This window comes from Pollachius pollachius (assembly GCF_949987615.1).
Source record: "Pollachius pollachius genome assembly, chromosome: 10".
NCBI lineage: Eukaryota > Metazoa > Chordata > Actinopteri > Gadiformes > Gadidae > Pollachius > Pollachius pollachius.
In genome coordinates this window covers 3,901,523-3,928,562 of record NC_136943.1, presented here as the reverse complement: position 1 = coordinate 3,928,562, position 27,040 = coordinate 3,901,523, and the positions used below count along the sequence as shown (strand labels likewise).

The window sequence follows — 27,040 nt, the reverse complement described above, 5'->3', positions numbered from 1 at the left end:
CAGAATCCAGTCTGAGTTTTACCTGTGAGGCGGTCTCAGTGCCGCTGGGCCAACCTCTCTGTGATAACCATTACTACCATTACACTATTATGGTAACCATTACAACCCCTCTATGATAACCATTACACCATTATGGTAACCATTACAATCTCTCTATGATAACCATTACACCACTATGGTAACTATTACAACCCCTCTATGATAACCATTACTACTGCGAAAAACACGCCACATGTAGAGTGCCCCCTGCAGGCCTCTATCAGTACTGAACAGGAAGGTTCTTCTACTGAAGGACAGATTAACCTGAAAGCTACACTGGGAACGCTGGTCAGGGGGATCTGAACACTACACTGGGAACACTGCTCAGAGGGATCTGAACACTACACTGGGAACAATGGTCAGGGGGATCCGAACACTACACTGGGAACAATGGTCAGGGGGATCTGACCCATGAGGAGGGACGCGTCTGAAGACCCCAGGAGACCCCAGCACCCACAGCTACACAGACCTCCACCAGCACCCAACAGTTCCCAGTTAAACCACTGAAACCAGTGACACCAGTTAAACTACTGAAGGCAGTTCAACTATCAAAAAGCGGGAGATTAAAGGCGGGAAAAGGACACAGAACAACAGAGACAGGGGAAAGGAATTCTGGGTAGAATAGCTCTTACGTTTTCACGGGGACTGTGTCATTGCTACGAAGACAAAATACAAAACAGAAGTAAACCCCAGGCTCATGTAAACAACTGCCCCACCACCCCTAAGCCCCTCCCCTAACCCCCGGCCCTGCCCCTCCCCTCCCTGCCCCTTACCCCCGCACACTGCCCCACCCCTCCCCTTCCTGCCCCTCCCCTCCCTGCCCCTTACCCCCGCCCACTGCCCCACCCCTCCCCTTCCTGCCCGCCCCTGCCCCTCCCCGCAGCAGAGCAGGGCTTCAGTAAAGCGTTGTGGACGCCTGCTGGAGGCCGGACTAAAGCAGCTCCTCTTAAAGTGCAGAGTGCTAAGGGGGGGGGGGGGGGGGGGGGGGGGGGGGGGAACTGTAGGAATGGTTATCAGAGAGTGAAGTGCCAGGTTCCAGAGACAGAGGAGCTGCAGGAAGGAGGGAGGACAGATTCACACGTTAACAGGAACCCACAAAACATCATGTTCCTCAGGTTCCTCGCGTTCCTAATGTTCCTCATGTTCCTCGTGTTCCTCGTGTTCCTCATGTTCCTCATGTTCCTAATGTTCCCTGTGTTCCTCATGTTCCTCATGTTCCTCATGTTCCTCATGTTCCTAATGTTCCTCATGTTCCTCATGTTCCTCATGTTCCTCATGTTCCTAATGTTCCTAATGTTCCTCATGTTCCTAATGTTCCTCATGTTCCTAATGTCCCTCAGGTTCCTAATGTTCCCTGTGTTCCTCATGTTCCTAATGTTCCCTGTGTTCCTCATGTTTCTAATGTTCCCCAGGTTCCTAATGTTCCCTGTGTTCCTAATGTTCCTCATGTTCCTCATGTTCCTAATGTTCCTAATGTTCCTCATGTTCCTAATGTTCCCTGTGTTCCTCATGTTCCTCAGGTTCCTCATGTTCCTCATGTTCCTAATTTTCCTCATGTTCCTAATGTTCCCTGTGTTCCTCATGTTCCTCAGGTTCATCATGTTCCTAATGTTCCCTGTGTTCGACATGTTCAAAATGATCCCCAGGTTCCTAATGTTCCCTGTGTTCCTAATGTTCCTCAGGTTCCTAATGTTCCCTGTGTTCCTCATGTTCCTCAGGTTGCTCATGTTCCTCATGTTCCTCATGTTCCTAATGTTCCTAATGTTCCTCATGTTCCTAATGTTCCTAATGTTCCTCATGTTCCTAATGTTCCTAATGTTCCCCAGGTTCTCCATGTTCTCTGTGTGTTCAGCCCTGAGCAGCGGTCTGAGACTCACTCATCGTAGACGTCCTCTGTCTCCATGCGGCGGTAGAACTTGGCGAGCTTCACGGCGAGGACGATGCTGGGCAGGAGGAACAGCGTGCTGCAGCCCAGACCCATCCAGAACGTGTTCTGTTGAAGAACCAACACAAAACAGACTTAACACAGCTTAGAACCACGGACCAACACCAAACAGACTGAACACAGCTTAGAACCACACAGAACCAACACCAAACAGACCGAACACAGCTTAGAACCTCGAACCAACATCAAACAGACCGAACACAGCTTAGAACCTCGAACCAACACCAAACAGACAGAACACAGCTTACAACCACACAGAACCAACACCAAACAGACCGAACACAGCTTAGAACCACGAACCAACAACAAACAGACCGAACACAGTTTAGAACCACACAGAACCAACACCAAACAGACTGAACACAGCTTAGAACCACACAGAACCAACACCATGAGACCAGACCACCATGAGACCACCATGAGACCACCATGAGACAAGACCCCACTAAGCTCAGTTACACACAACCACATCTCACCACCAACCAGGCACAAAAAAACACACCCACACACACGCACCCACACACACGCATCCACACAGAAACGCGGTGCGTTACCATGGCGTCCAGCAGGAAGTTGCAGGTGAGGATGTGGGCAGTGTCCACCATGTTGCTCAGGGGCTTACAGGTCGCCACCTCCAATGCCAGCTGGACAGGAAAAAGGAAATGACATCATCAAACCAGGGAGCAGGCCCGCTACAGGCCCACTACAGAACCAGTTCGTTCGTTTTGGAGATGAAACAAAATGTCCGCTTGGAGAACACATTATAGAGTATAGTATAGTTATAGAGTATAGCAGTTATAGAGTATAGTTTAGTTATAGTATATTTATAGAGTACAGTATAGTTATAGAGTATTGTATAGGCATAGAGTATCGTATAGTTATAGAGTATAGAGTATAGTATAGGTATATAGTATAGGTATAGAGTATAGTATAGGTATAGAGTATGGAGTATTGTATAGGTATAGGTATAGAGTATAGTATAATTATAGAGTATAGCGTATAGTATAGGTATAGAACAGGGGTCGGCAACCTGCGGCTCTTTAGCCCCTCTCCAGTGGCACTCAAAAAAACGTTACTCTTTTTAAAGAGTAACGTGTAATCATGCATTGTCATGAACATAAACACAACCTTTACATACATTCGGATAGACAAATAGATAATGATGGATGGATAAATTCATTCATTCAACCTACATAAAATAAAATAAAGTCCAGCAGCTTTGTTTCATCTGTTTTGTATTGTACTCATCCAACCACATCTACCACCTTTTGTAGTGTCTTGCAGCACTGGCATCTACTGTCGAAACAGCAAACATGCCTAGTGACAGCAAAATTAGCCTACCGACTGCATCTACAGCAGTGTTAATTTAGTTGACTAAGACTGACGAAAACTAAATAAAAAGTCAGATATGATGACAAAGACTGTGACAAATATAACTGACTATAGTCAACGATAACTATATATTATACTTTATAAACTTTGGTATCAAATATGTTTTGTGGCTCCAGACACATTTTATTTGGCGGAAGAGGAACAAAAATGGCTCTTTTGATAGAAAAGGTTGCAGACCCCTGGTATAGAGTATAGTATAGTTATAGAGTATTGAGTATAGTATAATTGTAGAGTATAGAGTATAGTATAGGTATAGAGTATAGTATAGTTGTAGTGTAAAGAGTATAGTATAGGTATAGAGTATAGTATAATTATAGTGTCAAACACATCTCTGTCCGCTCTGTTTAAACCTGGATCTGTAAACCCCTGTGACCAGTGAACCAGTCATGATTGCGCACTGGGAAACTATTCAACCAGTGAACCAGTCACGGTGCCACACTGGGAAACTATTCCACCAGTGAACCAGTCACGATGCCGCACTGGGAAACTATTCCACCAGTGAACCAGTCACGATGCCACACTGGGAAACTATTCCACAGGTGAACCAGTCACGATGCCCCACTGGGAAACTATTCCACAGGGTGAACCAGTCACGATGCCCCACTGGGAAACTATTCCACAGGTGAACCAGTCATGATGGCGCACAGGGAAATCATTTAGAGACTTACCGAGCTCTTCACCCAGTCAATGTACTGCTGGAAGTAGCCAACGATGACGTCCTTGTACAGCCTCGTCTCCTGTGGGGGGAGGGAGGTTAACATTCAGCTGAACGAATGCGAGGCTAGGGGGAAGGAGAGGATCTGGTCGTTTACCTGACTGATCAGGTGTGTTGCATTCTGGGAGATGAGGTATTGGGCTTCATCCAGGGCGTTTAAAACGGCCAAAACTTTGTTCTGTAAAACAAGACATAATCTGGTCTGGTCCACTGGTTTAGATGTTAAAGGTCAAAGGGGGTGTGAAGGTCAGAGGTCAAAGGTTGGAGTACTTACTGGCAGGTCGGAGGCCGTTCGCTCCAGGAACCTCATACTCTGGTTCAACGCACTCTGAAGAAGATCAGAAGGTCAAAGGTCACCAAGCAAAAACAGACAGAAAACAACTCTACGAAATGTGTTACACCATACACACACACACACACACACACACACACACACACTCTAACGTGAATGTGTTCAACATGGCCGCTTACCCTGGCTCTCACATATTTCTGCATGAGGAAAGAAAAACAACAGACTCAGTCGCAGTGCATCATGGGTAACTGGAGCCTCAGATAGCTAATCCATAGCTAGCTGCAAACGGTAATGGAACATTGATTTTTATCTTCTGACCAAGGACCCCTCGGAGGTCTACAGGAGGACCCCTGGACTTCTGACCAAGGACCGAGAGACAGACAGAGAGAAACCGACAGACAGAGAGACAGACAAAGAGACAGACAGACAGAGGAGAGAGAGAGAGAAACAGACAGACAGAGAGACAGACAGACAGAGAGAGAGAGAGAGAAACAGACAGACATACAGACAGACAGACAGACAGACAGACAGACAGAGTGACAGACAGACAGAGACAGACAGAGAGACAGACAAAGAGATAGACAGACAGAGGAGAGAGAGAGAGAAACAGACAGACATACAGACAGAGAAACAGACAGACAGAGATACAAACAGACAGACAGACAGACAGAGAGAGATATAGACAAGGAGAGAGAAAGACAGACAGACGGACAGACAGAGATACAGATAGAGAGAGAGACAGACAGACAGACAGACAGGCCTACCATGGCCTGCTCCAGTGGGACCACCTGCTGGCTGTGGATCTGTCTCAGGGTGCTCGTGTGGCCCTTCAGAGCGGTCTGGAGGGGCCCCTCGGGCTGCACACACACAAACACACACACACACAAACACACACACACACACACACACACACACACGCAACATGTTTACACGCTTTTCAGAACAACATATAAGGCAGCATGTTGAGGTAGAGAGGAGATGGGGGCCGTGTTACCATGAGGTCCGTCTGGGCCTCCAGCTGGCTGGTGAAGGTCAGCAGGTCCTCCACCGTCACACCTTTATTCACCTGGGAGACACAAGACCACACCTTAATTCACCTGGTAGACACAAGACCACGCCTTAATTCACTTGGGAGACACAAGACCACGCCTTAATACAACTGGGAGACACAAGACCACGCCTTAATTCACCTGGGAGACACAAGACCACGCCTTAATACACCTGGGAGACACAAGACCACGCGTTAATACAGCTGGGAGACACAAGACCAAGCCTTAATTCACCTGGGAGACACAAGACCACGCCTTAATTCACCTGGGAGACACTAGACCACGCCTTAATTCACCTGGGAGACACAAGACCACAACCCAATAGAGTGCAGCACTGTGGTTCTGTTAGTAAAAATCTCATTCATTTTCTCAATATAGGTTTTGATTAAAAGCCTTGATGTCGTAACCATCCAAAGTATCCCTACCACAAGCAGTTATATTGTGAATCTATGGTATATGCTCCTGTTAAAGCCACAAGTTAAAGACGGGAACTTCTAGTTTTTAGAAAAACACATAAATCCAATAAAGCCTAAAATGTGACAAGCCGTCTTTGATTGGTGGAGCTCTCCATTACCATGGAAACGTTTACCCTTACCCGCGAAAGTCAAGTCGTGGATGACTGCCACTGTACTTGATCGCTTACCATAGCAACCAGGATTTAGATCAATGGAAAGTTAGAGTTGTGTTTAGAACTGTAGCGGAAATTAGCCCTACATATTGAAAAAAAATACAATTATATATATATATATATATATATATATGTTGAAATGAAATATATGATAAACATAAAAGTACAAATATATGATAGAGCACTAGCAGTACTTTTATTTCAGTAGTATAAAAGCTAGGAATGCATAATGTTGAATGAATACAAGACTGAATCCACATGTATTAAATATGAGTACCGTCATTACGCGGTGGTCGAGGAAAACTCTACACTATATGAAACACTATAGATAAACACACACACACACACACACACACACACACAGAATGTATGACACAGCTTGTATTAACAACATAAACAATATAATAATGCCAAAGGTTATGAGATGCAAGAAACGCGCTAAAGTATTGCACACAGTAAAGTATTACTGTGAGTGAGTGAGTGAGTGAGTGAGTGAGTGAGTGAGTGAGTGAGTGAGTGAGTGAGTGAGTGAGTGAGTGTGTGTGTACCTCCTCCAGGTATTGGGCGTAGTTGATTTCTGACAGGCCGGACTCAGAGAAGTCCAGAAGGTTCTGCCGCCCCTCCGTCTGCAGAAGCTCCACCCCACTCAGGTCCAGACGGATCCCCTCCAGCACCGACACCACCTCCCTGGTGAACTACACACACACACACACACACACAGAATTCTCTTTATTGTCATTGCACATGGTACAACAAAATTTAATTGCAATCCCGACGGTGCGATTCACAACAGCATTTTAAATATATAAAAAGAGAAAAAAAAAACGATAGAAACAAAGAAAGATAAAATATACAAATAACAGACAGATAGAAATACAGATAAATAATACAGATCAATAAGAATAGCAGCTGAGGTCATCCGTACTGCACTGTGGCGTTTTCAGATAAATAATACAGATACACATTAATACTGAAAATTGGTACATTCAGGATCTGATTCATCTTATTAACGTTCATCTGTTACTTCTTGTAATATTGTGAAGCAACATGTTTGTTTAAATCTATATTGTGATTCTTATTGCATTGATTGATGTCGCCGTGGGTGGGGGTGTGGGTGGGGGCTGTGGGTGGGGCCTGTGGGTGGGGGGTGGAGGAGACTGACCAGGGTGGTGTTGAGGAACGCTGTGATGTTGAAGATCTTATCCAGACGCCCGGCGGAGTAGATACCCCTGTTCTCCTTACAGTTACTGCAACGCACACACACACACCGCACGCACACACACACACACACACACACACACAGACACCACACACACACACACACACACACACACACAGACCACACACACACACACACACACACACACACACACCGCACGCACACACACACACACACACAGACACCACACATACACACACACACACCACACACACACACACAGACCACACACACACACACACACCACACACACACACACACCACACACACACACAGACACCACACACACACACACACACACCACACACACACACACACCACACACACACACAGACCACACACACACACACACACACACACACAGACACCACACACACACACACACACACATTCAGCATTAGCTCCTGAGCCGTGGTCTGTGGGGTCTTGGGGGTCGGGGGTCTGCGGTCCTCCTACCTGTATAGGTTCTCCATGGTGAGGTCCAGGTCCGAGTCGTTGTACAGGAACCCGGGGATGAAGTTCCTCCACTGGGGGTCCACCATGTGGGGCGTGTCCAGGAGCTGAGGACCACAACAGGTCAGAGCTGCTGCACCCAGACCCCTACCCCCTAGACCCCCAGACCCCTACCCCCTAGACCCCCAGACCCCTACCCCCTAGACCCCCAGACCCTACCCCCTAGACCCCCCAGACCCCTACCCCCTAGACCCCCAGACCCCTACCCCCTAGACCCCCCAGACCCCTACCCCCTAGACCCCCAGACCCCTACCCCCTAGACCCCCCAGACCCCTACCCCCTAGACCCCCAGACCCCTACCCCCTAGACCCCCAGACCCCTACCCCCTAGACCCCCCAGACCCCTACCCCCTAGACCCCCCAGACCCCTACCCCCTAGACCCCCAGACCCCTACCCCCTAGACCCCCCAGACCCCTACCCCCTAGACCCCCAGACCCCTACCCCCTAGACCCCCAGACCGTACCCCCTCAGACCTGGGCATCAAGACCCCCCCCCCGGAGGTTAGACCAGGGGGGGTCAGACCAGGTGAGACCAGGTGAGACCAGGTGAGAGCGGTGAGCTGTGACGCACCTTGAAGAGCTCCTTGCTGTGGTAGGGCTCACAGAGCAGCTTCTCCAGGTTCCCTCCGACCAGGAAGGCGGCGGTGACGACCCCCATGAGCAGCCAGGAGAACAGGAAGCTGAAGCCCACCCCCCTGGAGAGAGGAACGCCTTACCACCACGCCGCCATGCTGGGTCTGGGTCTAGCTAACTTACTCACCATATCTAATTCAGCTAACTCTAACTAACTAACCCTATCTTATTCAGCCAACTCTAACTAATTAACCCTTTCTAATACAGCTAACTCTAACTAACTAACTAACCCTATCTAATTAAGCTAACTCTAGCTAACTAACCCTATCTTATTCAGCTAACTCTAACTAACTAACCCTATCTTATTCAGCTAACTCTAACTAACTAACCCTTTCTAATACAGCTAACTCTAACTAACTAACTAACCCTATCTAATTAAGCTAACTCTAGCTAACTAACCCTATCCAATTCAGCTAACTCTAACTAACTAACTAACTAACCAACCATATCTAATTCAGCGAACTCTAACTAACTAACCCTTTCTAATTCAGCTAACTCTACCTAACTAACCCTGTCTAATTCAGCTAACTCTAACTAACTAACTAACCCTATCTAATTCAGCTAACTCTAACTAACTAACCATATCTAATTCAGCTAACTCTAACTAACTAACCCTGTCTAATTCAGGTAACTAACTAACTTACCCTGTCTAATTCGGCTAACTAACTAACTAACCCTATCTAATTCAGCTAACGCTAACTAACTAAACATATCTACTTCAGCTAACTCTAACTAACTAACCCTTTCTAATTCAGCTAACTAACTAACTAACCCTGTCTAATTCGGCTCACTCTGACCCTTTCGTCCTAAGCTTACAGTGAAACGACATCCAGGTCATGAAGCAGCAGGTCGGGGTCAGGGGTCAGGGGTCGGGGGTCGGGGGTCGTGACTCACGCCATGAGCAGGGTGCCCCCGGTGTTTGAGATGCAGCCCCGGGTGGTGGGCGAGGCGTGTTTGTCGTAGCCCAGCGTTCCACACAGCAGGCCCAGGTAGTTGAAGGCCAGGACCAGGACCAGCATGCAGCACAGGGTGATGCAGCCGGCCCACCTGTTTCCATATCGGTTATATTTTAAAACAGCCCGCCATTGTAGCCTACCACTCGTGGAATGGCAGCGCGAGATGACTAGAGGTTGAACAAGTTAAACTACTAGTTCAATGAAATCCACTGCTATGAAAGAAGGTAAGAAAAATTGTCGGAAAACTTTGAATTGCAAGGGAAACAGGCAAGTTTTCGGGTTGTTATGTACAATAAAAAATGTGAACATGCATGTTGCACTGTTGTGCGGTGGACTTGCAGCGAATTTTGGAATTAATATGCTTGAGTCGGCGTTTCTTTAATATCGAGGCTTTCTTTTTTTTGCAAAAAATAAAGTGCAATAGGCATTAGCCTATATAGTAGGCTAGATACAACCGGTGGATGGCGGGCGGGTGCGGTTTTGAAAATGGTTAAAAAACGTTGGTGCGGACGGATGGCGGACGGATGTTGCATTTGTGATGCGGTTGCGGATGAAATAATAGCCCATCCGCGCATCTCTAGCGTCTACTCTCTTATAGTAAAATCCAAAAATTCTGGGAAATAAAAATACAAAATAAAATATTATAAAGTCTCCATTTCCCTTATCAATGGAGGACCGACCTGTAGAAGTCTGCCTGGTCCAGCTGGGGGTAGTGGTCCTCGATGGACGAGTGGGCCTGGTTGATGAAGATGGTGAAGTTGGCCAGACTGCTTCGGACCGGAAAACCCTTGGAGAAGCTGCTGATGTTGGAGCCAATGCCGTCCAACAGCCCTCTCACCACTAGGGGGCATTAGAGGGCAGTTACCAGAGCCTATTGCAGTAGGGTCACGGTTATATGGTTAGGGTTAGGGTTAGGGTTAGGGTTTAGGGGATAGGGTTATAGGGTGATAGGTTTATGGTTATAGGGTTAGGGTTATAGGGTTAGGGGTTAGGGGTTAGGGTTAATCTGTAGTAGCTGAACTCACCCTCCACCACGGACGTGGTCTGATCCACCACCATGGAAGGAGTATTGTTCAGAGACGAGTAGCCCTGCATCACATAGGACAGGTTACTACAGTATCTCAGTATGAGAGTACTACAACACACTGCCAGTACAATAGAGTATTAAGTTACAACAGGAGTATTACAGTAGAGTGTATAGTGTAGTAACAGTATAGTGCATAATAATAGTATCAGAGTATCAGAGTACTATAGTATTAGAGTATTACAGTACCAGAGTACTATAGTATTAGAGCACTTTAGTATGAGAGTATTAGAGTAATAAGTATCAGAGTACTATAGTACCAGAGTACTATAGTATCAGAGTATCAGAGTACTATAGTATCAGAGTATTATAGTATTAGAAAACAATAGTATAAGAGTTTCAGAGTACTATTGTATTAGAGTACAATAGTGTCAAAGAACTATAGTATCAGAATATCAGAGTACGATAGTATCAGAGTATTAGAGTACTATAGTATCAAAGTTCCATAGTATCAGAGTACTATAGTGTCAGAGTACCAGAGAACTATAGTATCACATTACTATAGTATCAGAGTAATATAGTATTAGAGTACTATAGTATCAGAATATCAGAGTACTATAGTATCAGAGTAATAGAGTACTATAGTATCAAAGTTCCATAGTATCAGAGTACTATAGTATCAGAGTATCAAAGTACTATAGTACCAGAGTACCATCATATCAGAGTACTATAGTATCAGAGTACTACAGGGTCTAATTATCGAAGTACAAGAGTACTATAGTGTAGTATTGTCTCACCCTCTGGATGACGGCTCTCAAGTCTGTCTGTAGAACCTGGTTCATCTTCTCCAGCTGAGGGTTCACACTTGCCAGCTGAAACCAGATCAGAACCAGATTAAACATCTGAAACCAGATCAGTACCAGATGAAACCATCTGAAACCAGATCAGAACCTGATTAAATATCTGAAACCAGTTCAGAGCCAGATGAAACAAGTTGAAACCAGATCAGAACCACCAGATTAAACCATCTGAAACCAGATCAGAACCAGATTAAACATCTTAAACCAGAGCAGAATCCAATTGAACCATCTGAAACCAGATCAGAACCAGATTAAACAACTGAAACCAGATCAGAACCTGATTAAATATCTGAAACCAGTTCAGAGCCAGATGAAACAAGTTGAAACCAGATCAGAACCACCAGATTAAACCATCTGAAACCAGATCAGAACCAGATTAAACATCTGAAACCAGAGCAGAATCCGATTGAACCATTTGACACCTGATCAGAACCAGATTAAAACATCTGAGCACAGGACCTCTAGAAGATGAAGGACCTCAAGAACAAGGAGCTCTAGCTGAAGGAGCTCTAGATGAGGAGCTCTAGATGAGGAGCTCTAGAGGAAGGAGCTCTAGAGGAAGGAGCTCTAGAGCTCCTTCAGCCAGCTCCTCCTGAAGGAGCTCTAGAGGAAGGAGCTCTAGAGGAAGGAGCTCTAGAGGAAGGAGCTCTAGCTGAAGGAGCTCTAGAGCTCCTCTAGCTGAAGGAGCTCTAGAGCTCATTCAGGAGGAGCTAGCCAAAGGAGCTCTAGATGAGGAGCTCTAGAGGAAGGAGCTCTAGAGCTCCTTCCTCTAGAGCTCCTTCCTCTAGAGCTCCTTCCTCTAGAGCTCCTCATCTAGAGCTCCTTCAGCTAGCTCCTCTAGCTGAAGGAGCTCTGGAGGAACAGGGCCTCCAGACGGCCGTACCCTGGAGTAGTTGGCGTGCAGGTGGAGGTGGCTGAGGGAGCTCTGGATGGCGCTGCAGAGCTGGGCGGAGGTGGGCTGGTTCTTGGGGTCCCTGCAGGCCGGGTCGTCCAGGCTGCGCCTCAGACTGCCCCTCATCAGACTCAGGCTGAAGGCCAGCTTCCCGCTGCCCTCCTGGAGCACCTCCAGGGACACGCTGGCATTCTCCAGGGCCTCCCTCGTCTCTCGCATCGCTGGGGGGCACAGGTCAGAGGGAAACACAGGTTAGGGAGAGAAGGAGTCACAGGTTAGGGAGAGAGAGAGACACAGGTGATGAGAGATAGAGAGGGAGAGAGAGAGAGAGAGAGGGGGGGGAGAGAGAGAGAGAGAGAGCGAGCGACCGGTGAACCACCAACTTTTAGCTCTCGTTGAAAGTAAACACGTTCAATACAAATGCGCACACACAAACACACACACGCACGCACACACACACACAGGTATGTATGTGAATCTGGTAACATGAGGAGGAAGTAACACAGTGAGGAGTGTAACTTTATAAAAGGAGTACGAGGAGTAAAGCAGGAGAGGGAAGACATTTAAGAGCTTGGATTGTATTTCTGAGTGCTGTCACTGATCGTTAAAATCAGCCCTGATTGGTGGATATTGAAGCCAATCCCAGTGAGGGTGAGCTGTCGAGGTGTACTGGTCCAAGTGCTATGTATTGTTCCCAGTGTTGTGTACTGGTCCCAGTGTTTTGTACTGGTCCCAGTGTCTTGTACTGGTACCAGTGCTGTGTACTGGTCCCAGTGCCATGTACTGGTCCCAGTGTCTTGTATTCTCTATCTCAGCACTCAAGCCTCTTGTCCAATCTCTGGCTCGGAAATGACTTATCTGAACTGACTTATCGGAACTGACTAATCGGAACAGACTTATTATAACTGACTTATCAAAACGGACTCATCCTGAACAGACTTATCGGAACAGACATATCGGAACTAACTTATCAAAACTGACTCATCCTGAACAGACTTATCGGAACTGACTTATCGGAACTGCCTTAAAAGTGTGAGTTGAAATGTGGATGGGGTGGAACAACAAACGACATGAGGAACAGAAACATGAGAACCATTTGGTGTTCCGAGTCTGAATCACGACGGGCGGAGAACCTTGGTCTTAATGTTGCATTAAGACGGCATTCTGCCCCCTGATCGGTCCAAATGTTCAGGGAAGGCAAAGGGGAACTGGGGTCACGACAGTGTCAGAGGTCACAGGGTTAAAGGTCACGGGGGTCAGACTGCTGTTACCTTTTAGGGCTCTTTCGATTTTCACTTCAGAACAAAAACAAAAAGAAAGAATATACAAAGATTCTTCTGAATGTCTTTCAGTGCCTTCATCGTGTGGAATACAAGTTTAAATGTTCAGGAGTATATGGTAATCATGAACTAAGTGACTAATATGCTGGCTCCCTGCTTGTTCATTTTTCATGTTCATTCAACAGCTTAAACGCACGTTTACTTATAATTACCCAACATATAAAAAACAGCAGGACAGATGTGTTAATTCTATTAATATAGGACCCGGCTCAGCTAACAGTGCCTGTGATCGGCGGAGGCGGACCCACCTCCAGCCAGACTGAGCACTCCGTCCATGGCAGGCCGGACCTCCTTCCCTAGCTGCCCGTGTATCCTTCCGCCAAGTAGAGGACCTATATCTGGAGAGTCAAGATCACAGGATGAATGTACCATCTAGAAGAGAGATAAGCGACATTAAGATCTTAGTGTCTAGAGAGAGCAAAGTTACATAAAAATCTTAGTGTCTAGAGAGAGTAAAGTAACATTAGATGTAAGTGTCTAGGACAGAGTACTCTTGTAGTAAATAGTATTTATAGTACGGTGTAGCTTACTGTCGAGGTCGTACAGAACTTTTCCTTTCGCAGTCGAGTATTGAGAAACCAGGAAGTCAATTTGCTGCAAAACAAAATCCAGTTAGTTGAGGAACCACAGACAGACAGACGGACGAACAAACGGACAGACACATACAGACAAGCAGACAGACAGACAGACACACTGACAAACAGAATGACAGACAGGTACCGTGGGCGTGTCGTTGACGAAGGTGTGAAGGTCCCTCATGTTGCTGTTGACCAATCGCCTGACGTTCTTCACCTGAGAGCTCAGCGTCTGATTGGCTGTGTAGGCACACAGCACTCCGATGCTGTCGCCAAGCAACAGCAAACCACATGTCAATCACCCAGATACTTAGATTAGACAATATATGTTAATAGATGCATTAATTTCTTTAAATGTCTTAATGATTCCACACATGCGTTGACAGATAATAATAATAATATCCAATGACACGAGCCCTCCAGTAGAGGTCCCTGTTGTCCATTTGGTTGTTTAATACATTCAATTACTCTTCTTAACAACATTACATTAAGACCTGTGTGTGTGTGTGTGTCTGTGTTTGTGTGTGTGTGCGTGCATGCCTGCGTGAGTGTGTGCGTGCGTGCGTGTATCACAAGCCCATCAGCTCAGCGTGTTCACACACTCGTTTGATCTAGTATCTGTGAGGCTGGTTAATGTGAGGGAAGGGTTTGTGTGTTTGTCAGCGACAGGACGATCCACGATGTAGACTGTATATGAAACACACGATGGAGCTGAAACACACAGCTACATCACGTAGCGATGGAGCTAAAACACACAGCTACATCACGTAGCGATGGAGCTGAAACACACAGCTACATCACGTAGCGATGGAGCTAAAACACACGCTAAATCATGTGGCTCTGATCCACCGCTAATCAACAAGAACCCTAGAAGTACTTCTGCTCTACTCATCAACAAGAGAGTAAAACAGCCTGTCAGCCAGTCAGTCAGCCAGCCAGCCAGCCAGCCAGCCAGTGAGTCTAGAGTGGAGGTGGATTGAATGACTCTACAGTCAAGTGGAGCTGTCTCGCCCGGAGAGAGAATCAAAATGGCTCCTTCACAACAAAAGTGTATTGTTGGGGTCTACACCCCTGCTCTCTGTAGCAAACACAAAGAAACCACTCTCTCACTATCTCCCTCTCACTACTCTCTCCCCCTCCTCTCTCTCTAGGTGGGTGGATTCTGCAGAGTCAACAGAGAGAGAGAGAGAGAGAGAAATACATCAGCTCATCCCGCTGTCCTCAGTGTAACTTCATAACAACTTGAGATGCATTTCCTTAATTATAATAATTAACTCAGAGGAACTGAAGGAGAGGAGAGGAGAGGAGAGGATAGGAGAGGAGAAGAGAGAGGTCCCTAGTACCCTACACACTACACACTACACACTACACACTACACACTGCACACTGCACTCTAACCCCCTCCAGGGTGACACTCTATAATTAGACTCTAGGGATGTAGAATCCCTCGGGATAATCGTCTCCTCATCATTAATCTGTCAGAGTCCTGGTTAATACAACCCTAATAACTATTAGTTATCATACTACTTACTACTAATTTACCGCCCTACTAACTACTATTTTACCACCCTACTAACTACCAGTGTACCACCCTACTAACTACTAGTTTACCACCCTTCTAATTACTAGATTACCACCCTACTAACTACTAGCGCCGAACATGAGGATGGCTGCAGATCAAGGACTACTCTACTCGGGTTAGGGTTAGCCAACCCATCAGCCGCAGAGGACCAGACCCCATCCAGCACCTGCAAGTCCACAGTGATACCTCACTATGAAGCCCATAGTGAAGAGAGAGGTGGAGAGAGAGAGAGATGTAGAGAGAGAAGGAAAGAGAGATGTAGAGAGAGAGAGAGAGAGAAGGAAAGAGATGTAGAGAGAGAGAGAGAGAGAGAGAGAGAGAGAGAAGGAAAGAGAGATGTAGAGAGAGAGAGAGAGAGAGAGAGAGAGAGAAGGAAAGAGAGATGTAGAGAGAGAGAGAGAGAGAGAAGGAAAGAGAGATGTAGAGAAAGAGAGAGAGAGAGAGAGAGAAGGAAAGAGAGATGTAGAGAGAGAGAGAGAGAGAGAAGGAAAGAGAGATGTAGAGAAAGAGAGAGAGAGAGAGAAGGAAAGAGAGATGTAGAGAGAGAGAGAGAGAGAGAGAAGGAAAGAGAGATGTAGAGAGAGAGAGAGAGAGAGAGAAGGAAAGAGAGATGTAGAGAGAGAGAGAGAGAGAGAGAGAGAGAGAGAGAAGGAAAGAGAGATGTAGAGAGAGAGAGAGAGAGATGTAGAGAGAGAGAGAGATGTAGAGATGGAGGGAGACAGAGAGAGATGTAGAGAGAGAAGGAAAGAGAGAGAGAGAGAGAGAGAGAGAGAGAGAGAGAGAAAGAGAGATGTAGAGATGGAGGGAGACAGAGAGAGATGTGGAGAGAGAGAGAAATGTACAGAGAGATAGGTAGAGATGTACAGAGATGATCAGCCTCGTTCTAGAGTCCTTCGAGGCAGTAGTGGAACCAACTGATTCAAAGTGACGTTGGAGGAGCTGGGGTTAGACCGTGGTGATGGGTTGGGTCTGGGTTATACGGTCATCAACCAGTCCTCCAACACCACGGGGACAGCGGCTACCCTCTAACTAGAACTCATGAGTACGGGCTGAAGTCCACCTTATCCTAACCCTAACCCAACACCCACCTAAACCCTCTGCTGTCAGTGAGGTGGGGTTGGGTTGGGCTGCTGTGTCGTTGTCTGTTTTAATTGGACACTGAGTGTTCGGCTCGGAGCTGTTCTGTTTCCAGGTCTCCTCACGGTTCCCCACTAAGCAGCTGCACCCTGCTGGGATGTGGGAAAACACGGTATCCACGGAAACCAACTTCATCATCACATTCCCGTGAGGATTCCCTCTCTCCCTTGCAACCCTCCTCCTCCTCGAAGCCTCCGATCTGAGCAGATTCAAAGTGTCGCCTTGGCCCCCGCGGGAGGAGGAGGAGGAGGAGAGAAGGAGGAGCAGGAAGAAGAAGAGGAGAAGGAGCAGGAGGAGGAGGAGGAGGAGGAGGAGGAGGAGGTGGTTGGGGAGGAGGAGGTGGTGGAGGAGAGGAGGCGGAGGAAAGGAGGAGAGAAGAAGAGGAGGAGGAGAGATGAAGGATGATGGGGAGTAGGAGAAGCTGGCAGGAGACGCAGGAGGATCAGAAGTAGGCGGTGATGCTCCCCAGACGTCTCGTTAGGCAGCACAGGCAACTGGTCCCCGTCTCCGTGGAGACGGGCCGAGGGCTCAGGATGTACGCCGTGTGACTCCACTGCACACACATCCACGTGCACACAGCGCCCAGCAGGTCCTGAGTTTGACTCTACCAGGATGATCTCAATCCTCTTTTATAAGCGCTGCAGTCCATGAGCGAGGCTCCTCCCCCTGCCACTCCCCCTCGTCGCTGGGAGGGCGGACCCTCAGGGCTCCTCCCTCTGCCACTCCCCCTCGTCGCTGGGAGGGCGGACCCTCAGGGCTCCTCCCCCTGCCACTCCCCCTCGTCGCTGGGAGGGCGGACCCTCAGGGCTCCTCCCCCTGCCACTCCCCCTCGTCGCTGGGAGGGCGGACCCTCAGGGCTCCTCCCCCTGTCACTCAACCTCGTGAGTGGCCTTGGGGGCGTCAGGGGGTTAGGAGTCATGTCTCTACCGGGGGAAGGGGGGTGGGGGGCGTCAGGGGGTCTCACCTGATGACCAGCGAGGTGGTGAACAGCAGCGTTCCCAGAAGGCCGCGCTGACAGTCGGCGTTCTTCCGCTGCCGCTGGTGCATCTCTCCTCCGCAGTTGTCACAGCAACGGCAGATACACAGCAGGAGGCCGGCGAGGGGGAGGAGCACCAGGTAGACCACGCCCACCGCCGCACACAGCAGGAAGCCCAGTTCATAGTAGAGCACCTGAGAGAGAGACATAGAGAGAGAGAGAGAGAGAGAGAGAGAGAAAGAGAGAGAGAGAGAGAGAGAGAGAGAAGAGAGAGAGAGAGAGAGAGAGAGAGAGAAGAGAGAGAGAGAGAGAGAGAAAGAGAGAGAGAGAGAGAGAGAGAGAGAGAAAGAGAGAGAGGCAGATAAGAGAATGAATAACTCAAGGGGGGTGAAGGAGTGAAATAAGAACTAAATGTATGTGTATATCTGGGCGTGTGTTTGGAATAACGTGTGTGTGTGTGTGTCCAATGAGGATCAGACATTGTGTGTATGCGGAGCACAGAGTTAGCCACGCCCACTTCCTTCAGGCTTGAATCAATGTTTAGGAAAGATGTCAAAAGCCATTTGGGTTTTCACGCTGTCATGACGACGGAGCCTGGAGACCGGACTATTCTGGGAAAGCGTTGGTAACCAGCATAAAGACTCCAGAAACCAAAACCCGGCGATGTCCGCAGTAAACACTGTCCAGTGACGGTACACTGACGCTCACTGTAACGCTCACTGTAACGCTCACTGTAACACCCCACTGTAAAGCTCCAGTTTAACGCTCACTGTAAAGCTCCAGTTTAACGCTCACTGTAAAGCTCAAGTTTAACGCTCACTGTAAAGCTCCAGTTTAACGCTCACTGTAACGCTCCAGGTTAACGTTCCACTGTAACGCTCCACTGTAGCGCCCACTGAAACACTCCCTGTAACGCTACGCTCCACTGTAACTCTCCACTGTAACGCTCACTGTATTGTCACTGTAACACTACGCTCCACTGTAACGCTCAACTAATGCTAACTGTAACGCTCACTGTAACGCTCACTGTAACGTTCACTGTAACGCTCACTGTAACTCTCACTGTAACTCTCCACTGTAACGCTCACTGTGTTGTCACTGTAACACTACGCTCCACTGTAACGCTCACTGTGTTGCTCACTGTAATGCTCACTGTAATGCTCACTGTAACGCTCACTGTAACGCTCACTGTAACGCTCACTGTAACGCTACACTGTAACGCTCACTGTGTTGTCACTGTAACACTACGCTCCACTGTAACGCTCACTGTAACGCTCACTGTAATGCTCACTGTAATGCTCACTGTAACGCTCACTGTAATGCTCCACTGTAACACTCAACTGTCACGCTGCGCTCCACTGTAATAAACTTATCATTTATATTTAAACCTAAATCTAAAAATCGTAGACCTAATATTAGAAGCTTTGAGGGTGAAAATTTCAAGAGCACGTTGTCATTATTTCTACGTTCATTGTTATCATCTCTAGGGTTTAGGTGTGCTGCTATGCATTATAGGGGAAAGGTTAGCATATGCTAGGGCTAAGCACATTCTAGAGGTAAGAACATGTTAAGGGTTAGCATAGTTAGCAGTTAACACATGCTAGAGTTTAGGGTTAACATATGCTCACGGTCAGAATATGTTTTGATGGGTTTGCATACGCTGGGAGAAGGGTTAGTCTAGGCAGGTTGAGTAGGATTTGATGGTTGGGTGAGGGCAGGGTTTGGTGGTTGGGTTAGGGCAGAGTTTGGTGGTTGGGTTAGGGCAGAGTTTGGTGGTTGGGTTAGGGCAGGGTTTGGTGGTTGGGTGAGGGCAGAGTTTGGTGGTTGGGTTAGGGCAGGGTTTGATGGTTGGGTGAGGGCAGGGTTTAGGATTTTATGCTGGGTGGGTTACTATAGTGTGAGGCTCAGTTAAGTAGGTTGGTTAGGTAGGTTTAGGACAGGCTTAGGGTATTGGTACTTTAGGGGTTTTGTAGCCGGTTTAGGATAAGGTGAGGGGGGGTTTCTAGCCGGTTTAAGACAAGGCGCGGGGGGTTTCTAGCCGGTTTAGGACAAGGTGCAGGGTTTTCTATAGCGTAAGGCCAGAGCGACTTTACCTGCAGGGTCAGGACTATGTTCTCTGGCTGAGGAGAGCCAGGAGACATCAGATGAGGACATGCAGAGACGGAAGCACCACAGAATCAGAGCACAGATCCATTGAAACAAGTCCTTCATGGTGCCCTTAGAACCGCAGACCGGACCATACCCAGTCTGGGTCTGGGCCGCTGGCCGCTGGCCGCTGGCCGGACCTCCATGAGGAACATGATCCTGTGGTTTCCTGGGGCCATTACAGGGTGAGGCTCAGCTGTCAGAGCTTCACAACCTGAAGTGCTCTGGATGTGTTTGATTTCTTCTGGGAAGTTCAAATCAATCTTAACATCCTCGATAAATAAACTAATTTGTTCTGCTCTGTGTTACCATGGAGCATTGGAGTGGTGGGCGAGGGCATTCATAACTCTCATTATTCATTACTCATATGAATAACGCCGTACCTCATACAGTTCATAGAAAAATACCTACAATTGGAACATGTATGTAATGTATACCCTACTGCCCTAGTAAACACAAAGCATACTCAAAGAACACTTCAACAAGATGGGAAAAAGCAGAAACACAAGGCAAGAGAAAATAAATAGAACAATTCAAAAAAAGTAGCAATGGCTGTTGTCTCAATACATTAAAAAAGTAGGGTTACCTTCTGATACTCAGTCTGAGGCGCTCCAAACTTCTCCTTTACCAGTTTTACGATGAGATCTGGAAAATAGAAACGCATTATCAATAAAGCCTCTCTCCAATTAGCCAGCAGACAACCTAGGAAGCATTAATTAATTACAGCGATACAAGTCCAATCACCAAAGGTTCATAAATGGATTTTTCTCCTTTGTTTTTTTTCTTGATGTTCTGAAATATATTTAATGTTTCAAATATTTGGTTTCTGCCCGTGATTCACCGCCTTCACCACAGAACGTCTGTAAACGTGATCATCTGAGATGTCAAACGCCTGGGGACCATCAACACGTTTGGAACAGTATAATGTGAGCAGAAGAATCACAGTTAATAAATAGGAGGCCACAGCATGCTGCTCCGCATCCGCATTATTCATTATAATTCATGATCTCGGTCGCATATAACTCAGAGAGTTGAAGAGGACAGGAGACTGCAGTCACAGTCAGAGCTTCAGGATCAGAGACACCACACACTTCATCATGGAATGACAGTACTGCACCATAAAGTACACAACCAACCAGCCAACACAAACACTACAGCGAAACGAAACACAACCAGTCTGAGGTTTACATCTTGTATTGGAGGTTTTTCATATCGCTAAGACGGGTTCCCTGAACAGCATTATGGGTGAAGTGCTTTGCCTTCGGGCTCCAGGGCAGTTCCTAATGAGGAATTATCCTAAAAAGAGAGCTCTCTGTTTGGGTTTCAAACCAGCAACCTCCTCTACATCAGGTTCTTTCAGAGGCAGACTGCATTGTGATCAGAGCCGACTCTCTCTCAAAACCACCAAACCAATGTCTCCATCAAGCAGCTAGATGCCAGAGGATCTATCTTGATTCTTCACCAGAGCAAAGCCCCAAACACTGTAACCCTGTAGTTAAGGGGATAGCTAACCCTTACCCTAACCTTAACCCCGAGCTGTACATTGGTGTGAGCCTGCCGTACCCCGGTAGTTAAAGGGACACCCCGGTCTCCATACTGGATTTAGCCTGCCATACCCCTGTAGTTAAAGGGATAACCCGGGTTGTACATTGGTGTTAGCCTGCCGTACCCCGGTAGTTAAAGGGAGACCCCGGTCTCTATATTGGTGTTAGCCTGCCGTACCCCGGTAGTTAAAAGGATAACCCGGGTTGTACATTGGTGTTAGCCTGCCGTACCCCGGTAGTTAAAGGGAGACGCCGGTCTCTATATTGGTGTTAGCCTGCCGTACCCCGGTAGTTAAAGGGAGACGCCGGTCTCTATATTGGTGTTAGCCTGCCGTACCCCTGTAGTTAAAGGGATACCCAGGGCTGTACATTGGTGTTAGCCTGCCGTATTTATTGGCAGTTTTTATTTCCAACACCTCTCATTGTGCGTTTAGGAGGGCATCATTGTGCGTTCACACAATGCTGAATTTGGAATCAAACAAGCTGTCTGTGTAAGACGGCATCGCCCTAGCAGGCTACATTGTTAGCTTGAGGTCAGGTGTAAAGTGTGCTTGTGGCTACAAAGAGAAGGAATAGGAAACCGAAAGATAGCATCTATAGAAGAGATGAGGAACAAATAACCTATAAAGATAAGAAAAGAAATCCGGCCCCACCAGGGACCCATTCTTCACTAGCCGTTAGATGGCTAACCCACACTAGCCGTTAGATGGCTAACCTTCACTAGCCGTTAGATGGCTAACCCACACTAGCCGTTAGATGGCTAACCCTCACTAGGCGTTAGATGGCTAACCTTCACTAGCCGTTAGATGGCTAACCTTCACTAGCCGTTAGATGGCTAACCTTCACTAGCGGTTAAATGGCTAACCTACACTAGCCGTTAGATGGCTAACCTTCACTAGCCGTTAGATGGCTAACCTTCACTAGCCGGTAGATGGCTAACCTTCACTAGCCGTTAGATGGCTAACCTTCACTAGCCGTTAGATGGCTAACCTTCACTAGCCGTTAGATGGCTAACCTACACTAGCCGTTAGATGGCTAACCTTCCCTAGCCGTTAGATGGCTAACCCACACTAGCCGTTAGATGGCTAACCTTCACTAGCCGTTAGATGGCTAACCTTCACTAGCCGTTAGATGGCTAACCTTCACTAGCCGTTAGATGGCTAACCTACACTAGCCGTTAGATGGCTAACCTTCACTAGCCGTTAGATGGCTAACCTTCCCTAGCCGTTAGATGGCTAACCCACACTAGCCGTTAGATGGCTAACCTTCACTAGCCGTTAGATGGCTAACCTTCACTAGCCGTTAGATGGCTAACCCACACTAGCCGTTAGATGGCTAACCTTCACTAGCCGTTAGATGGCTAACCTTCACTAGCCGTTAGATGGCTTACCTTCACTAGCCGTTAGATGGCTAACCCACACTAGCCGTTAGATGGCTAACCTTCACTAGCCGTTAGATGGCTAACCCTCACTAGCCGTTAGATGGCTAACCTTCACTAGCCGTTAGATGGCTTACCTTTACTAGCCGTTAGATGGCTAACCTTCACTAGCCGTTAGATGGCTTACCTTCACTAACCTTCACTAGCCGTTAGATGGCTAACCCTCACCAGTCTAACACCCCCACCACCAGTGGGGGTGTTAACCACCATTTAGTGGTTTTAGTTTCAGTGGTTAGTGCCTTGCTCATGACTTAAGGGAAGGTGGATGTGACCGGAGACATGAGGCTGGAGGACGACTCTCCAGGTCAGGGTTAGGAACCCCTAATGCTCTAGGAGGGCGTCTAGCTAGGGGGTCGGGGATCAGACCCGCTGCAGATCAACCTTCTCTTACTAGGGACGCCAGGAACCCCTCCAGCCCCCCCCGACACACACACCTGAGGAGGCCACAGGAAGTCACTAAGAGTCTCGTCTGGTGGCGACCCCACCACAGAGTCCACTTCCTGTCCTCCCAGAGACAAGCTCTGAGCCGTCCAACAAAGACCCAGAGAACGCATGACTGAGTGTCAGACATCCACACACACACTGACAAACAAACACACACACATACACACACACACACACACACACACACACACACACACACAATCATACACACACACACGGCTGAATAGCTTGACCCAGATAAGGGAGCCTGGATGAATACTTCTCCGTGTCACTGAGCGTTTCTCTGGTTTGCAGCCTGAATCGTCTCCTCCTCCTCCTCCTCCTCCTCCTATCTCCTCTCCTCCATTCTCATCCCCTCTCTGTCTCTTCCTCCTCCTCCTCCTCTCTCCTCCTCTCTCCTCTTCTCCTCCTCTCTTTCCTCCTCTCCCTCCTCCTCTCTCCTCCTCTCCTTCCCTCCTCCTCTAGTCCTCCTCCTCCTCTCCCTCCTCCTCTCCTCCTCCTCCTCTCCTCCTACTCTCCTCCTCCTCCTCCTCTCTCTCCTCCTCTCTCCTCCTCTCCTTCCCTCCTCCTCCTCCTCCTCTCCTCCTCCTCCTCTCCCTCCTCCTCTCCTCCTCCTCCAGTCCTCCTCCTCCTCCTCCTCCTCTCCTCCTCTCCTCTCCTCTCAGTGTGAGCTCAGCTCATTATGACAGAACCCTGGACTCTCCAACTGAACAAATCTTCTCACATGGCTCTTCTTTAAAGCCGGTCTTATTTTAATTTGAATAATAAAACATCCATGGTCTCGAGCTCATGAAGGTTACCATGACTACTGGGATAAAAGTGAGGTGGTAGATAAACTGAAAGAGTCTCATATACTTAAGGTGGCGGGTTCAACCACCGTATTAACAGCCTCTACACAGCCGTCTTCTCTGATATCGCTCTGAGGTCCCCTCCACATGGGCAAAAATGATTTTTTTCCCCCTCCGTTTTCCTTGGATGCGTTTCAGGAATTTCTCCATAAAGATGGACTGACTGCAAAAAACACATCTAGCCGTAGAAACGCTGTAGTACATATTCAAGGCCACTGTGTGGCGCTGGTTCTCAACCAAAAAATGAAGAAGACGAGGCGGAGCGCGCGCAAACATACAGTCGAGGACGAGAAAGCAGTTGTTAAACCCTGTAGATTGAGCAGAAAACATATATTTTAATTTACAGTTAGTAATTCAAGGGGCTGTATTTAAAGCTACAAAAATAATACAAATCAAATCAAACAAAACAATTCAACTGAACTCTAATGGGTGGTCGGGGGGGCGATGACGTCATCGTTTGCGTATCAGGCGTCCACACGAATCCGAACACGAAAACGCATAGGGCCACTTTTTACTTATCCACCCTGGGACCTGGTCTCAAAAAAGTGTGTTTTAGGGCACTGAAAACGCCGGATCCCTCTGGACGGTTGGCCCAAACACAAGACCGTCCAGATGGTTTAAGGCAGACTTATGCGTTTTCACAAAAAATCATTTCTGTGTGGGCCTAAATCACTGACATCCTCCGAAATACCAACATCAACAATGAAAAACATAGTTCTGTTTCTGAGGCTGTTGAACATCATCATTAGCATCAAAGTCCTTCTAGAAGAGACCTGGCATCCTGTCCCTGAGCAGCCTGGTAGCGTAGCAGCCTGGTAGCGTAGCAGCGTGGTAGCGTAGCAGCCTGGTAGCGTAGCAGCCTGGTAGCGTAGCAGCCTGGTAGCGTAGCAGCGCGGTAGCGTAGCAGCCTGGTAGCGTAGCAGCCTGGTAGCGTAGCAGCGCGGTAGCGTAGCAGCGTGGTAGCGTAGCAGCCTGGTAGCGTAGCAGCGCGGTAGCGTAGCAGCCTGGTAGCGTAGCAGCCTGGTAGCGTAGCAGCGCGGTAGCGTAGCAGCCTGGTAGCGTAGCAGGGCGGTAGTGTGGTAGCGTAGCATCCTGGTAGCGTAGCAGCGCGGTAGCGTGGTAGCGTAGCAGCGCGGTAGCGTAGCTTGCTGAGCTGCTCTGGCTAGCGATGCTCAAAGCGTCGCCACCAGGCTGCGGTCCTCTGGTGGCTCTGGAGACCGCCTCTCTCTCTCGATGGACCACTGAGGGGCCGGTATCAGAGGGCTGAACCTTTGGGGCAACAGAGTACATGGCAACACACCCAGGAGAGATCGGCCTTCTCCGCTGCCTTGGGCCCTGCAGCCAGGCACTAGCCCAACCCTCACCCTGCAGGAGGCTGACAGAGGGAAGTAGAGCGGAACGAGATGGACACCATGAGGCTGGACACGTGGGAGAGGGGAGCAGGAGCGCCTCAGACTGTAGCTCCAGAGAGACCAGCTACAGTGTGTAGCTCTCGAGAGACCAGCTACAGTGTGTGGCACTAGAGAGAGTAGCTCTAGAGAAACCGGATACAGACTGTAGCTGTTCTCTCTAGAGCTACAGTCTGTAACTACAGAGAGACCAGCTACAGTCTGTGGCTCTAGAGAGACCAGCTACAGTCTGTAGAGAGACCAGCTACAGTCTGTAGCTCTAGAGAGAGTAAATCCAGAGAGACCAGCTACAGTCTGTAACTCTAGAGGGACCAGCTAGAGTCTGTAACTCTAGAGAGAGTAGCTCTAGAGAGACCAACTACAGTCTGTAACTCTAGAGGGACCATCTACAGTCTGTAGCTCTAGAGAGAGTAGCTCTGGAGAGACCAGCTACAGTCTGTAGATCTAGAGAGAGTAGCTCTGGAGAGACCAGCTACAGTCCGTAGCTGAGTCTAGAGAGAGTAGCTCTAGGATGGTCCCTGTGAGACCAGATTGGCCCTGATTGGCCTGCCCTGATTGGCTGACGGGATCTCCAGCATCACCTCCACAGAGGGGGACAACATGCCCTTTTATGGGACGTGTTGGGGGGGGGGGGGGGGGGGCCTCTTTACACCACCACCACTACCACCACCACCACCACCACCTCCCCTGCTCCTCCTGCGCCCCCTCCTCCTGCATATTGTAGAGCAGGTTCTGCTCCTAGAGGTGGTCTCTCTCCTCTGGGTGATTAGACCCCATCGAAACCTGAAGACCCCCCTGGAGCAGAATAGAACCCCACAGGTGGTCCACGCAGTCCATGTGGGGTCCCTCCTCCTCTCAGGTCCACTGGGGGGAGGTGAGGTCCTTGGTAGTCCTGGATGAGGTCCTGGTAGACCTGGACGAGGTCCTGGTAGTCCTGGTAGTCCTGGACGTGGTCCTGGTCCTGTTAGTCCTGGTAGTCCGAGTAGTCCTGGATGTGGTCCCGGTGCCGGTCCTGATAGTGCTGGCTGTGGTCCTGGAGGTGGTCCTGGAGGTGGTTCTGTTAGTCCTGTTCCTGGTAGTCCTGGTAGTCCGAGTAGTCCTGGACGTGGTCCCGGTGCCGGTCCTGAGTGCTGGAGGTGGTCCTGGAGGTGGTCCTGGAGGTGGTCCTGGTCCTGGTAGGCTTGTAGGCCTGCAGGTGCTCCTGGGCAGCAGATGGCTGAGGAGCTTATCAGCTGATCAGCCTGATCCCTCTGACGCGGTGAGGGAACATCTCACCATCCATTGGCTCATTAAACGCAACCTGCGGTGTCTAAGTAGCCCGACAGCATGTTAGTGTGTAGCGCCTGCGCCATGCACCTGTCCGTCATGTCGGAACACACACCCCAAAATACCGGGCAAGGTCGCCCTCCGTCCCAGTAAGGTACCGGGGAGGGTCTCCCTCCGGCC

At 48.5% G+C, this 27,040-nt stretch overlaps 1 protein-coding gene across 1 annotated transcript in view; it reads right to left on the bottom strand.

Annotated features, from left to right (window-relative positions):
* Positions 1-27,040, bottom strand: part of prom1a (prominin 1a) — a gene marked incomplete at its 5' end in the record, with an annotated part of 30,942 nt that overhangs the window by 3,186 nt on the left and 716 nt on the right. Inside the window, 25 exons of the mRNA XM_079745513.1 lie at positions 672-695; positions 1,917-2,032; positions 2,539-2,628; positions 4,045-4,113; positions 4,189-4,269; positions 4,366-4,419; positions 4,563-4,580; positions 5,148-5,240; positions 5,378-5,449; positions 6,609-6,755; positions 7,223-7,307; positions 7,736-7,839; positions 8,363-8,486; positions 9,319-9,471; positions 10,061-10,220; positions 10,406-10,469; positions 11,202-11,276; positions 12,148-12,377; positions 13,428-13,451; positions 13,745-13,834; positions 14,027-14,090; positions 14,217-14,337; positions 17,755-17,960; positions 19,860-19,886; positions 20,498-20,556. Of these exons, the coding sequence (XP_079601639.1) occupies positions 672-695; positions 1,917-2,032; positions 2,539-2,628; positions 4,045-4,113; positions 4,189-4,269; positions 4,366-4,419; positions 4,563-4,580; positions 5,148-5,240; positions 5,378-5,449; positions 6,609-6,755; positions 7,223-7,307; positions 7,736-7,839; positions 8,363-8,486; positions 9,319-9,471; positions 10,061-10,220; positions 10,406-10,469; positions 11,202-11,276; positions 12,148-12,377; positions 13,428-13,451; positions 13,745-13,834; positions 14,027-14,090; positions 14,217-14,337; positions 17,755-17,960; positions 19,860-19,886; positions 20,498-20,556 (2,350 nt within the window). The remainder of the gene's footprint in view (positions 1-671; positions 696-1,916; positions 2,033-2,538; positions 2,629-4,044; positions 4,114-4,188; positions 4,270-4,365; positions 4,420-4,562; positions 4,581-5,147; positions 5,241-5,377; positions 5,450-6,608; positions 6,756-7,222; positions 7,308-7,735; positions 7,840-8,362; positions 8,487-9,318; positions 9,472-10,060; positions 10,221-10,405; positions 10,470-11,201; positions 11,277-12,147; positions 12,378-13,427; positions 13,452-13,744; positions 13,835-14,026; positions 14,091-14,216; positions 14,338-17,754; positions 17,961-19,859; positions 19,887-20,497; positions 20,557-27,040) is intronic.